Source organism: Orbicella franksi, chromosome 5 (genome assembly GCF_964199315.1).
Source record: "Orbicella franksi chromosome 5, jaOrbFran1.1, whole genome shotgun sequence".
Lineage (NCBI taxonomy): Eukaryota > Metazoa > Cnidaria > Anthozoa > Scleractinia > Merulinidae > Orbicella > Orbicella franksi.
In genome coordinates this window covers 10,585,723-10,601,160 of record NC_138149.1, presented here as the reverse complement: position 1 = coordinate 10,601,160, position 15,438 = coordinate 10,585,723, and the positions used below count along the sequence as shown (strand labels likewise).

The 15,438-nt window shown below is 39.6% G+C and overlaps 1 protein-coding gene across 1 annotated transcript; it reads left to right on the top strand.

The window, feature by feature from the left end:
• Window positions 1-5,961: 5,961 nt before the first annotated feature.
• On the top strand, window positions 5,962-14,692 carry LOC145487382 (putative N-acetylated-alpha-linked acidic dipeptidase). Its single transcript, XM_081466146.1, has 5 exons — window positions 5,962-7,552; window positions 9,558-9,771; window positions 10,529-10,726; window positions 11,227-11,521; window positions 11,891-14,692. Exons 1-5 carry the CDS (start codon window positions 7,254-7,256, stop codon window positions 13,180-13,182), a joined length of 2,298 nt encoding a protein of 765 aa, XP_081322272.1. The 5' UTR covers window positions 5,962-7,253; the 3' UTR covers window positions 13,183-14,692.
• The last annotated feature ends 746 nt before the right edge of the window (window positions 14,693-15,438 follow it).

Here is a 15,438-nt window from a genome sequence, read left to right as displayed (position 1 = left end):
CAGTCATCGCTGTCCTTTATAATTTTGCTCACAAACGAATCAACAGGGTGCGGATCAGACAGCTTCATCCAGGGATTTTCGTATTTTGGGAGCATGATGTCTAATAAGAGTATTATTGCTGAGTAGATCTTGTACTTGGGTTTTACAGCTTCATCTTTTTCCTAATATCTCGCGCGTTTTCTCGAGGACATCAGATTCATCAGGAGGGAGAAGTTATGTAGTGCATGCAGTTGGAATCCGCATGTCTTGGATTCGTCTGTTTGCATGCAGATTCGTATGTTTGCAGAATTTTAGCAGCTCGCTGTTTGTAATATTTTTAATCGGCTCATGAATGAGACAGCGCATATCGATTTCGCTCAGGTTTACTAGCTTTTTTACGGCAGTGCCTCGATTTGTTGGTCTTGAATGTAAAATAACACTTGGTGAAAATAATGCGATTGCTGAATACAGAACAAAAGGTGCAATAATAAGAAGCAGGATACGTTGGTATGAAAATGGCGAAAAAAACACTAAATATTTTCTGAATATGGAAAAAAGACAACATTGTAGATCACACATTTCAAAGCTTAAAACAAACGACGATAGCGAGATCAACGATCTAAAACAATCCTAGAACAATGAAAAATGTTCTATAAAAACCTCTATACTGCGGCGCACTGTAATCACTCGAATTATAAACTATTATTTAAAAATTCAAATATTGCTAAACTCGAAGCAACTCAACAAGAGGAACTTAAGCGTCCGCTTCTCAACGAGGAGTGCTTTCTCATATTAAAACAGTGTTCCAAAAATAAAACCCCAGGAACAGGTGGCCTTTCTGTAGAATTCTATTCGCGGTTCTGGTCTTGGCTAGGAGAAGAAATGGTCTCAACTACGCATATGAACACGGACAACTGAACATAACGTAAAAACAGGGCATTATCAAGGTGATACCAAAAAAAGGAAAGACAAGTCGTTCCTTGAAAACTGGAGACCCTTAAGCTTACTCATTGTTGATTACAAAAGCGCTACCAAAGTTATAGCACACAGGATTTCGAGTGTTCTTCCAACCACTGTCAAGGAAGACCAAACTGAATATGTCATAGGCCGGTACATCGGTCAAAATATAAGGCTAATCACAGACATCATGAAGGTAACAAAACTAGAAAGTATACCTGGTTTGGCCATTTTTATTGATTTTAAAAAAGCATTCGGTACGGTGGATTGGAACTTCCTCTTCAGGGCGCTGCAGGCACTTAATTTTGGGCCATGCATTCAAAAGGTGGATTAGAACTTTTTACACCGATTGCTCCAGCTGTTTTATTAACAGTGGATTCACATCTGAGTTTTTCAAACTGGAGAGGGGTGTCCGTCAAGGCTGTCCGCTCTCAGGCTCTCTCTTTGTTCTATGCGCGGAAAGTTTAGCTAATGCCATTAGAAATGACAACACCATCAAATGAATAAAAATTCATGACAAAGAATTTAAATTATCCCAGTATGCTGATGATACAACTGCCTTTGTTTCAGACACGAAATCTGCAGCAAATTTATTCAAACGTTTGTCAAACATTCAAGAATGATCTGGCCTAGAAATAAATAAAAGTAAAACTGAAGAAATGTGGTTAGGCACAAGCCGCAAAAACACAGCAAAACCCCTGGGAATTGCTTGGTCAGCTAACTCTATACTCGCACTGGGAATTATTCTCTCGTATAATGATGAAATTGTTTACAATAAGAATATTGAACAGAAACTAATCAAAATGAAAAACCTCCTTAACTTGTGGTATCCTAGAAACCTTACACTTTATGGTCGCATAACGATTCTAAAATTCTTAGCGACTTCCAAACTCGTTTATAACACATCTGTCCTAACTTTTCCAACAAAATTCACCGCCATGGTAAATCAAGCAATTAAACAATTTGCATGGAAAAAGAAAGCTAAAATTAAATACAGAACAATAATAGGGCCGAAAGAGCAGGGAGGGCTAGACATGCCAGATTTTCAAATAATCAATGAAGCGCTTAAAGTTGTTTGGGTAAGAAGATTAAGTGACAGCAATGGAACCGCAAGTTGGAGTCATATCCCTCTTCTCTATCTACGACCAGTAGGTGGTCTGTTTCTTCTGCAGCGTAATTTTGACTTAAAGCTATATAAGTTGATATACCGATTGATTATTACAGAGAAGCTCTGTGCGCCTGGCAAAAAATTAACTGCAGCACTCCTAATACCAAAAAGCAGGTATTAAATGAAATTGTTTGGAACAACCATCACATTAAGATAGAAGGATATTCCATTTATTACAAAAAAATGGCACGATGCTGGATTAACGAAAATTGAAGACTTTTTTCAAGGTAACAGATTCCTAACTTTTGAGGAATTCTGCGGCAAGTTCAAAATTAAAACAAACTTCTTAAACTATTTCGGTCTATGCCACGCAGTCCCTAAAAAATGGATCAATATTCTCAAAGGAAATGTTACTGAACCTTTGGAAAAACGTTCGGAGAAGGATGAGGTATCTTTAGATAAACTCTCTTGCAGATCAGCAACTAAATTCTTTGTTAAGAGTAAATTCGTTACGCCTACAGCTGAACGAAGGATGAAAGAAGCCAGTCTAAAAGAACATACAATACAACTCATTTATAGCCTTTCGTTTAATGTTACCAAAGACACTAGACTCGCCATTTTCCAATGCAAAATAATTCATCACATTCTACCCACAAATTCGACACTTTTTAGTGACTCAATCAAGGAACATGACAAATGTCATCTCTGTGGAGAAAGACAAACGCTAACCCATCTTTTTGTTACCTGTTCTGAAGCTCGGCTTTTTTGGTCTCTCTTTACTAACTGGTTGAGCTCCAAAAACGGAGATAGGATCACTCTCGATAAAAATGAAATAATATATGGCGTGCCTCAAGAAAAGAAGAAGAGTTTTATTTCGATGCTTTCTTAGCGATTTTGAGAAACAAAATTAAAATTGAGAAACATAAATCTAAGTCACAAATTAATATGTCAGAAAGCCTCCTATTGTAGCTAACCCGCTACGTGAATGTAATGTAAGATTTTAACAAATTATAAATAATTAGAAGTTTAAGCATTTAAACTGTGGTTAATGAGCTCTGTAGACTACATTGTAGCTGTCATCTAAGGTTGTCACCAGCTCTGTTATCTTCCACCTATTAGCCATTGTGCAATAACCTTAGGTCAATGTCCAATGCAACCCAATAGTTTTACCATATGGGAAATCATACGACAAAGCTCCCAGTGATTTTCCACCATGCCTTCATGTATTTCAGCATGCTATACCCCTCCCAACTCCTTCAATCCCCAGTGAGTAAAATCCCATTGTTTTCTGACCCTGTCCTAGTTGTGAGCTAGTATTCAAGCTAGGTCGTTCTCCGCTTTCCCCTCCCCCCCTCCCTGTACTGTTAGCTTTGTCCTTTCCCATCTTTTTCCTCCATGTGGTTGTAATTACCTTTCGTGAGAAGGTGGCTTTCGCCTGCTGAACCTTCTCGGTTTATTCACTGCCACTTTCTATTTGTTATATTGTGTGTAAACCATAGCTGCTTAGTCAATAAAGGTTTGGTGGCAGGGAAGTGCAACCTAGGCTGCACTTTGCCCCACAGTAAGTGCTATGGCCACCCTTGGAAATAGGTCCGGATCTCTCCAGGATGATGTCATCGTACCACCTGACCTATTGACCTCCCAGAGGGGCACCCCCTCTTCTGGTCCATCCTATGTTACTTCCAAGGAAATAGGTCCGGATCTCTCCAGGATGGTGCCATCGTACCATCTGACCTATTGTCCTCCCAGAAGGGCACCCCTCTTCTGGTCCCCTTAGTAACATAGGTTTCCTTAGAGAAGCCGCTACTCTAGGGGAGATAGGCTCTGTCTTCCCTGCCACCCATGTTTTGCCACCATAATCAGTGTTTTGTTTCTGTTTCCTGTATCTACTTAGCAAAAGGGGAGGGGGGGTTGCAATCTTGTTACCCATATAAATATCCTCACTGGTACTGATAGATCTGCCTCTCCCCCTGTGCGGGTGTGGCTTTAATAATTTACACTAAATTGCACACCAGCAGGGTCTCATTAATGTTAGTATTGTAAGTTTTGTTAGTATCGTTAAATTGTAAGTTACGTTAACATTGTAAGTAGTCGGTAATTTTTGTATGTAATGTAATGTAAGTTATTGTATTAAAAAAAAGCACTTGGTGTTTATACCAAGTAGCTTAGTAATCCTGAGTAAGATGTCTATCTGCTTTCTTGACTTATCACATATCCATGTTACGTGCAATTGGCTGAAGGACATTATTGTGGTATACGTTTCCTAATAATCGCTGCTTTCTCCTTGATCTTAAGATCCCTTCTTGCCTTGGAAAGTTTTCAAGCGGGTTGCACTTTTCGATAAAGTAGCCGACTTAAGCGTCTTAAACATCAGGCAATGGTGAACACCGAACCGATGTATTTATTAGCTATGACTGCTAAATCGGTTACAGTATATTTCAAAATCCCACTAACCTCAGTATGCATAAAAACATGCACAAATTATGAAGTACTTAACCCAGCAGTGGTAAGATGTATGGTTGTGAGCTCCTTCCTTTAAAAGAAAAAATTAAATTTCCTCCTTGCGCCGAGGCTTCAGACTTGCTCTTGTAAAAACTGCGTTGGTATGTGACACCTTATACAGTATGAATTTTGTTTTGGTATGTGCAGCAATGGATCATAGATTTCACATTTTGGTATGAAATTGTCCAAATTTCCTTCTGGTGTTAAACTGTTGAAGAGAACCAGAACCGCAAACGGTTCTACCCTCTTTACTTCGGGCTTCAAATATTGCGAAAAAAAAAAAGAGAAAAAGGGGTCAGAATTGTATAATCGGGTTGCACAACTACGACAAATTCCGAGTAGATAGTCCCCTACTGCACTGGGATCGTAGGGCAATATTTTACAACAATAGCGTGCCTGTTGCACACCACATATCAGTCTGTAGTATCTTTACTGATTGCTAGCAGCAGTTTGTCTTGTACGTTATCTGTTTTAGACTGTTCACAGTCCCCTATTTTTCCGTGAGATCGTAGATGTCGATCGTTGAGCTCGACGGGCCGCCATCTTGATCTCTTGATGTGAGCGAAACTGGAGAGAGTACAAATTGCCCGTGGGTAGGGGTGGTGGAGGGCACAGCTGGCGGAAAAATATTTCTGCCCCGTCACCCCCAAGCTATTAATACCAACCGCCACTACCCACGGGCATTTTGTACTCTCCCCAGTTTCGCTCGCATCAAGAGACCAAGATGGCGACCTATCGAACTCAACGATCGACATCTACGATCTCACGGAAAAATAGGGGACTGTGAACAGTCTATATCTGTTTTAAAACTGTGATGTGTTGTAAACACTTCAGAGATATTAAAAGCTCATCAGTTGGCAGAGCACCAAGGAACTCGCCCAGACACCTCCTACGTTACAGTTTTCCGGGGCTTGACCCTTTCACTTACGCAAAATTTAATGTGGTTTTAATCTGTGATTTTAGTCTGGAAATAGCGCCGTAAAATGTGAGCATTCAAATGGAATCTCTTTCGTGTGTCTCTGTTCGAGATGGATTAAATCCCTCTGGGTGGTAATGCGCGTGTTTACTTTAACGTTAGTATCGGATGAATCCCTACTGTGCAACTCTAGTAGTGTTCTTCTACTCGAATGCAAGCTTTCGTGTTTCTGCTTGGATGTTTTTCTAAGATAATTGCATGTATATCTAAACTAAACATTGTGTAAGCTCATACAAGATATCGGCTCCGCCCATCGGCCGACGGTGTTAGAGATAAACACAAGACCATAGGCAAAGAAGCCGGCCAGTGCCTCACAAACATGCACCTGGCGCTGCGAGATTTGAGGATATAAATGCTGAATATTTATAACGTCGAATTCATAAACAAAATCCCAGATAGAGGAAAGGTGCATGGCTTTGATTTTAATGAAGGTGGGAACGCCGTAAGAGGAATTTGAACTTGGATGCTGCAACATGAATACCTTAAATACAGAGCTGTCATAACATCTATTCTTAGTTTGACAAGACGATACGTCTGTTGTCAATACATGGGTGGTGGCATCGTTTCTTCTCTATCCTGTTTATGTTGGTTATTGTACAATATAAATTCCCTCTGATGTGTATCTATCTTACAACAAAAGTTAAGTAGCAGGCTGGACGTGGAGGTAAAATAAACATAAACACACAAGGTGTAAACAGCCAGAAATGGAAATCGGTCAAAGAAAAGGACGGGTCCTTAATCTCTTTTAAAATAACCCGGCATAACAGAAGCTCTCCTTAAAATATAAATACGCTTTTCAGAGAATGGGAGAGAAAGAAAATAACATCACCAAATCGGCAGAAAGTGTCTTGATGTAGCCCTAACTTCTCAGAAAGAACTTAAAAGGATTTTATGCTCATTTATCAGGAGAACAAACATCTTAATCCAGGACAAGAGGGTCAAGTGCTCGCTTCTGTGTACAGGCTGATAATCTTTACGTTAATGCTCGAAAAATGTGTTTTCCTTTAAAAATATTTGTAATCACTCTACAGCAGCACGTTAATCTTCCTTGATACGGGATAAAGGAGTAGCTTGACCAATGTGGTGTGGGTTTCAATGGTCTCTTTTCATTCCTGATTTTCTAATAAAAGCAAAGGTGAACCTTTCGTTCAGATTAATATGTCCGGCAGATGTCGACAGTTCCTTAGTATTCAAAGGTATGAAGAAAATTTTCCCACACATGCACAACCTTTTTGTTTTGGTTCAATTTGTCAACATGTATTCACGTTCGTTAGACGTAATAGTATATACCCAGTCAGTATCACGCACTTTTCCATGGCATCTGCTGAATCTTTCTTATATGATTACAACATCGATTCTCTTTTCATGAACAGACCGTGACCGTCGTTTTCCATTAAGTAGCTTATATATTTACATGCCGGACTAATTCGATTCGCGTGTTTTAAAATGGGCCAATAAATAGTTACAGCTACAATGAGTGCCCCCAGGAGAAATATTTTTAATTAAAACATATGAAGTGGCATCATACATTCCAAATGAAGTCATTTGTTTTTGTTGTTGTTGTTTTTTAAAAATGACAGAATTTGTTATTTGTTTCTTTTGACACCCACCGCTTGCATGCAACTGATCTGATTTCATTTCTCGACTGGTGGTATTTACTGCAGGGCAAGTCTCGATTGCTTGTGGAGCTCCTGTGCGATACCAAGATTTATTGAACGGGCTCTATCCTGAATGGAGTTGACTAGTTCAAAACTGCGTCTTGCGTCTTCGGTTTCTTCCGATATTTCATTTAAAGGATCTTATCTCAAAAAGCGACAAATTATTTTGATCGTTGTATTCGTGGGTTTGATTTCAGCCTCTGGAGGTTTTCTTCTTGGCTATTTCTTGAAAGCAAACAAGACCAACAACGAAGACGGCTCGTCGACGACCAGCTGCGATGATCAACGCAGTCGTTACCAATTCAACGTCACCAAAGCCTTTAACCAGTTTGAAGAGGACGTCAGCACATCGGAGTTGAGAGAAAACGTGAGGTGAGTTGACACTTTCGTAATTTTTGATGGTATTTATAGTAATTACATTAAAAAAACCAATATTATTAACGAAGAATTGTTCCCTATACGTTGGCGGCTCCGTTTGTCGGTTTCATTTGTCTGAGCTGGGCAGACATTAACAGGAAGGAATTCTGCCTTGATTGGTTTCCCCCTTTTGAATTGCTTTTTGGTTTTGTTTTCTTAATTAAAGAATCATTACAAAACGTAGCCTGGGGAAAAAGAGAGATTTTTTCGTCGGTCTAAAGAGGAAAATAGGTAAATGTTTATAAAGCGCTTAATTAGAGTATTTTAGAAGAATGGCACAACTACTATGAGACCTATGAAGCTGTGAAAATTTCGAAATTTGAAACGATTATCAGTGAAATGAAGTGTACCATTGTCGCTTTCGTATTTCTACACTGGAATGAGACATGTTAAACAGAAAAGATATTCTGGCTTGATTGGTTCCAACTTTGGCTTGTTTATTTTGTTTTCTAAATTTTAGAATAATTATAACATGTAGCTTGGGAGAGAGGGAGAAAATACGCTAGTGCCTCTTTTTTTCGAAAGAAATAAAATACGAATTATCCGCCGTAATAGGGAAAGAATTTAAAAGCCATAATCATGGCTGTGAAACGGTTGTCAGCGAAATGAATTTTTTTTTCTAGTTTCGTATTTCGTAGACACAAACACTGCGATCACCACGGTTTCACAGAATATTGAAGGAAGTTGAAGAACCCATCCTTTTCCGGGAGGTCAATAAGGAAATATTTCGTGCATGAAAGATTGCATGACTGACCTAACATGCTCTTCAGGGATGCGGTTTAACTCGAACAAAAATTTCAAATTGATTTCACAGTTATTTCATGGGTTTTATGTGGTTAACTGACTACACAAAGGAATTGACCTTTTATCACCCTGAAGAAGGACCTGGTCTTACACGTATCATCAAAGGCACTATCAACCATACATGTACCGGCCACACTGAGATGATGAGCAAAATTCACATTTGCGAAAACTCTCACAGCTGTTAGTATACGAAGTTTAGTAACGAAATTTATTAACGAGAAGTAATGGGTGTATATTTATGGGCTTAAGAGGGATGCCTTCCGTTTCGTAAATGCTCTGACAGAATTCAACTCAATATAGCCCCTTTGCACGACCCTGTCACAAGGTAGAAAATCAGCCATGCTGGACCACATGTTATAAAGTGGGAAAACCATACATAAGAAGGACCTGAACCATATTAGACATTTCACGATTTTATATAAGGTAACAATGGTTTACCTGCGGTTAGTTCCAGTCATGTTTGCTCGCGGTTAGTTCCACCCCGGTTAGCTTGCCGTGACCACCCAGGTTTGCTTGCGGCTAGTTCCATTCACATTTGCTTGCCGTTATTTCCATCCCAGTAGTTCCATTCAGGTTTGGCTGCAGTTATTTCCACCCGGCTAGCTTGCGGTTAGTTCCACTCGGGTTTGCTTGTGGTAAAGTTCCATTTTGCGGCTGGGGCTTGGGCGACAGTGTATTTTGCTTCCAGTATGTGTAGTACTTGACTACCATTTTCGGCAAATCATTACTTCTTATTTATTTCAAAGAAACGGAAACTAAGTGTGGAATGTTATTTCTGAAGACACTGTGGTTGACGTTTTAGCTTCCTGAAAGTAGCTAGTCCCCTAAAAGCTGAAAGTAGCGGCGACTCTTTAAAAGGGATCAGCGCTTTTTTGTACTTGCGTACCTACAATCTTGGTCAGAATAAAAATAATGAAATAAAACCACCCTTCCCATCGAATCAATGACGAACTGGCACTAAACCCAAAACGCGCCATTTTTTCCATCCTTGGAATTGAGGGAGGGGTGTTCTTAATTTTTCATTTAAATTGTTTAAGATTGTAGCGAGATAATATCTTGCGTTACCTAATAACTGCGAAAGTCGCCTTCGGGTCATTTCTTAAACACAGTATATTGTATTATATTTAGTCTGACCTCGACTGTTGTTGTCCCTCAGATTATATTCTCAGAAGCCTCATTTAGCTGGAACCGAGAGGCAACACGAACTAGCTCAGGTACTGGCAGAAAAATTGCGTAAATACGGGATTGACGATGTGGAACTACCAAGTTACAAAGTGTTACTGTCGTTTCCAATAGAAGATGACCCAAACATCATATCAATCGTGGCAGAAAATGGGACAATAGTTACAAACGTCACGCAACAGATAACGGTGAGGCTGTTTTTCAACGTCTTGAACATTTAATACATTTCTCCCTGCAATATCTGAAACACTTACAAGCTCTTCCCGCCCATGAATGCTTCGGCACGTTTTTGATACTCTTCAATGACGCTGTGTGACTGAGTATCACTTCTGCCATATAAATCAAATAAGTTGGCAGGAGATTCGTAAATTGTTATTAAATGGCCTAAATGTTCCTAGGCGCAGGTATTAAAGAGTGTGTCTTTTTTGTGTTAGTATGGAGCTTCCAGGAACATTTTAAATGGAGAAGAATAGGGCAGAATTGAATCCAAGTTTGTTCCAAAAACCAAGGGAGTTGCTAAGGAAGTTATCTTGTAGAACTGTCCACAATAGGGTTCTCAGATCCCCCAAAAATTCCCAATCCCGTATCCCCCCGAACTAATTGTTGACCCTTTTGAATTGCAGAACAGAAATCGGGTGGACAATGAACTCATCTTAAGTAATCTCGGTAAACTTGGTTTGTTAACTAAATGATAAATGGCCAATCCAGGCGGAACTTACCACCAAGAATGTTTCCTTACCATTTGCACAAACCGGTTTCTCCGCCTACATGGCAAACAACCTTGACTACTAAACATGAAAGCTCTTTTAATTATATGTAAGTGCATTGTAAAGAAAGAGAGCATGCCATCTACCAAGTGATATTGTTTTGATGTGACTCTAGATTTTTGTAGCAAGAATAAGTAATCAATGAAGGAAAGTGACATTATACTCTTGATCCACTTAGATAACACCTGGTCCTGGAATTAAGAACACGTCACTGTTCACGCCCTATACAGCTTATTCTCGCAATGGGACTGCCGAAGGTAAACTTGTCTACGTCAACCAAGGAACTCAAAAAGACTTAGAAGAGTTGGAAAAACGTAACATATCTCTTAATGGAACCATCTTACTTTCAAGGAATTATTTCGGTTTCTATAACACGGTAGGTACAGTTTTAGTTACATTGACTGTTATGTGAATCCTTGGATTCATGGGAACAGATTTTTACGTCTTCTTTCTTTTTTTTTATGTGGACACTCCATAGAGCACACAGCGTTTTGAAAAGAGAAAATTATATATCCTCGTCATTTCTTGTCCGTTCAATTTTCTAAAATCTCGAAGTATATACGGGAATCCTTAAGAAAGATGAACGTTTTGAGCTAGCCTAGGGACCGAAAGGATAAATAGTTGTTTTGGTTCTTTATAGATCAATTATCCCTTGATGTAATCTGAGACTCAAATCCCTAGGTCTCATTTATAGGCTGGAAAGACGTCTAGGCCTGGAGTCCGTATGCGTACTGTAAGGTGGTCCTATAAAGAGGGAGGGTAATTCAGTCATTTTGGAAGGCAGTAGCTTCCTAGAAATGCACATCTATGCTGATTCAATTCTTAGCTGGCTTGATTGGAGAACAATCAAATATTTTTTTAAAAATCTTCTCTTAGGCTCAATTGGCTGCCAGCAAGGGTGCTAAAGGGCTACTTATGTACCCAGATCCACAAAGATTCGCTCCGGATGGCCTTGGTCGGAGTTCAACTTACCCTCACGCGGCATGGCTCTCTTCTGAAGCAGTGCCACTTGCAGGGATTTATAGCGAGTTTGGAGACCCGTTGACAAAGAGCTTCCCTTCTCAAGAGGGAATCTATCAGAAGGCATTGAAGGATTGGAAAGATATTCTACCAATACTTCTACAACCCATCTCTTATGGCACTGCGCGTTTTCTCTTAGAGCAAGCTGGAGGCAAGTATTTTTTTTTTCTCTCAAACATGATCCCCTGTACAGCTTGAGAGGCTATCTGTTTCTTGCAAGTCCGACAAACAGCAAAATATTGTACGCGCTACATTCTGTGGAAATGGGCCGCTTTCCCTCAGACTTGGACTCAAACTAGTGCCGCATGGATTTTACTTTAGTTGATTATTGGAAAGAATGCAAATAATCATCTTCGCGCCATTTCGAGGTCCTTGTCAAAATCTCTTTTAGTGCGAAAACTCCTCAGTGTTGATACGAGGGAAAGGGGAAGTTTACACGCTATTGGGCCGTTACCTTGATTAGAGTGTTGTTTGCAATTCAGTTTCTCATGAAATCGTATCGATTATTTTATTTTTGCAGGGGATGAGATACCTGCGGAATGGCTTAAACAACTCAACCTCACGTTGCGATTCAATCAAGGCTTTCAGAAAGAGAACCGAACAATCAAGTTAAGTATCAACAATCAGCTAGTTCAAAGGACAATTTATAATGTGATTGGCACCATTACTGGGCGGCTGGAACCCAACCGCTACGTTTTTCTAGGAAATCATCGGGACTCATGGGTTTACGGTGCCGCTGACGCATTGACTGGGATGTCGGTTCTGACAGAAACAGGCCGAGTCTTGGGACGGCTCTTGAAGCAGGGCTGGAGGCCTCGGAGGACCATAAAACTGTGCAACTTTGGAGGAGAGGAATTTGGCTTGATTGGCTCTGTTGAATGGATGGAGGAAAACTCTTTGATCTTCAAGCAACGAGGTGTCGCGTACTTGAACACCGATGTTCCTGTTCAGGGAAATTACACTCTTCTGGCCCAGACAGGCCCGTTGCTCAGTAGTGTTATCTACAAGTGGACAAAAATGGTCAAGGTACCTACTGAGGAAGGGAAGTACGAATCTATGTATGATGTCATGTTGAAGCGAGGACCGAAGCCCTCAACCCCGGGTGAACCGAAGCTATGGCCTTACCAGTTCTTGAGTGATTATATCCCTTTTTATTTCATGGCAGGTATACCATCTGCAGATTTCAGTTATTTCTTTGGTTATGACGAGGACAAGGGTGGTTGGCAACTTTATCCATCTTACCATACGCAAGAAGACACCTTTTACTGGGTGGAGCAATTTGCTGATCCGAAGTTTGAAATTCACCGTGCCATGACTTTACTTATGGGAGGCATGCTTTTGGATTTAGCCGACTCCCGTATCATCCCCCTGGACTTACCGCGGCTGAACCATTCTTTACATCAGGCGCAGTCTAGTCTTATCTCTCTTTCTACTTCGTTTCCCAACGACAAACGTGTACTTGATGGGTTGTCGGCTGTCAACAGATCCCTTCGTGAGTTTGCCAGAGCGTGTGATTCTTTTGTGTCCGTAGTTCTTAAAACAAGCAACAAAGAAAAGGCAGAGTCGGTAACATTGCAGGCGCTAAACAACCAATTGACTCAAGTGGGAAAGGCTTTTATAGATTCCAGAGTGTCGAATCCCAACCCTGCTGTGTTTCAACATGTTCTCACTGCAGGCAAATTTAGCGGCGTCTCAAATGCATTGAACACTAATGACACCTCAAAGATTCAGGAACAATTGTCAATTGTATCGGTGGCCATTTCGACCGCCGCTAAGATCTTACAGCCTATAAGAATTCTTTCTGAGGAGTAATGTATTATATATAAAAAAAGAAATAATATATGTCAGAGAGAAGTAACAGTAAATATACAGGTGTGAGGCAAAACATTTTTCAGATCTTCGGTTTTAATTAGCATTTGTAGAGTTTTGCAAAGGGCATGGCAAATTTTTATCATAACGAAAAGTTACTTCTCAGCTTAAAGAAAACAGTTAGTAGCTAGTAGCGAATGCCATTCGCTAGTAGCGAATGGCGTAAAGAACGCAAAATACAGGACTTCAAAATTTATAACCTATGGTTTTAAACACAGACATAAAGTTTAACTGGGCAATATCCATCGTATAATTTTATGTCCTTTTAGTGATCCAGCCTTTAAGCAGAAGCGAGGCTTCAGTTGTTTCTGTTTTTATACAAAACTTGCTACTTTTGCTACAAATGCGGTTATTCTCTGGCGGTATCATGTATCTAGTACCAAATTTCTATGATCACAAATCAACCCAGACCTTGCCTTACTACCGAAGCCGGGTTACACCTGATCGAAATGTCAAATAGTTTTATACTACTGACTACTTTATTTGCATATCGAAAATGGCAGGCAATAGACCTCAAAAGCATAATTCCTTTAACAGCTTGCTCTATAAATTAAAATGGCTATGTGTGGGTTGTGCGGGCCAGATGAAGTCATCTTGGATTTTACATTTTTATGACTTAAAGAAAAGAGAAAAATAGTAAAAAAGACAAAAATATTCCAAAACAATAATTATCTGCTAACAAAAACTTCAATGATGTGAAGAATACATGAAATAATTCATATTTGAACTGCGGTTGTAGATGAAAACGAAGAATGATCATCGCAGTAGATTTCCTAATTTAAGCAATAGGAAAGAAGAAGCCTGAAAAAAATTAGGGCTTCAACGCGATTCGAACCCGTGAACTCCGCGAATACCGGTACTCTAGAGCATCGCACCGGTATTCGCGGAGGTCGCGGGTTCGAATACCGTTGAAGCCCTGATTTTTTTCAAGCTTCTTATTTCCTATTGCTTAAATACTGTAGAGCATCGCACCGGTATTCGCGGAGGTCACGGGTTCGGATCCCGTTGAAGCCCTAATTTTTTTCAGGCTTCTTCTTTCCAATTGCTTAAATTGGAAAATTTACTGCGATGATCATTCTTTACTTTCAAAAACTCCAATGCCATTCAGAAAACTGGAAAAAGTATCATTAAAAAAGGACAACTGCGAGGGCAAGAGAAACAAAAAGAAAAGTGTAAATAGAGGTGATTAATAGCTTACATTATAAAGAGGCAAAGTTGTAGAGACATTAGAAATAGGAACACACTTGTGCTCTATAATTCGCTTTTTTTCAGCGTTTTGGTAACTGTGAATACGTATACAACGAATTATTATTATTAGTATTCATGGCACTGCTTGTGACGTTTTGTCAACCAGTGTCACAAGGTAGCCATAAGTATTAACAGCAGCACAATATATTAAAAAGTGGTGTTACACCAGTATTACTATAATCATAAAAGTTCTACATTAAAACAAATGGACTGTTAGTTATGTCTTCTTCATGATTTCGTTTGTTTATTTCCATGTTTTCCAAATCAATAATGTTGGTTTTAACTGTCTCATCTTAACAGACTCCTCAGAAATGTTGAATACCATTGAAAATGGGAGATTTAAACCTCAATATCATTGCAGCATTATACCTTATTTTGAACCTGAGGTTAAAAAAGCCGAGAGACTTATTCAGTATGCCAAGAGCTGATTGGTCAAAGGGTGCGGGAAATAAGGACTTTGAGGTAACTGGTTAACTTACTTAAGGTGATGAAAAGAAAGTTTCGAAGAGGCAAATGTCAACATTTATTGAGTTTTTATTTTGTTCGGTAACAATTACATTAATGATAATGTTTTCTGGCGAAGTTTTTATATTATCCCAAAATGCTTGTTTTAAACCCAGGTTGCAACTTACATGCACCACAAAATTCCTCATTTACATGTAGGGAGAGGTAAATGAGGATAATGACGGCCATTTACATGTTCAAATGAAATCTTAAACAATCGGGCATAACGCCTGGTGAGTCTTTGTACATTTCAAGCACTCGAGAAGCAAATTTTGTCAAGATGTTAACAAAATCTATATAAATCTCGGCAGAGCAAGGTTCTTCCGGGTTTTCATAGCATTTTATGAAGTTCTGAACACTGGAACACATTCTTACTCCGTTTTCCATATCTTGTTCCGTTTGAGTTGCACATTTCACATGGTTTTTGGCTGCACAGGGTGCAAAGTC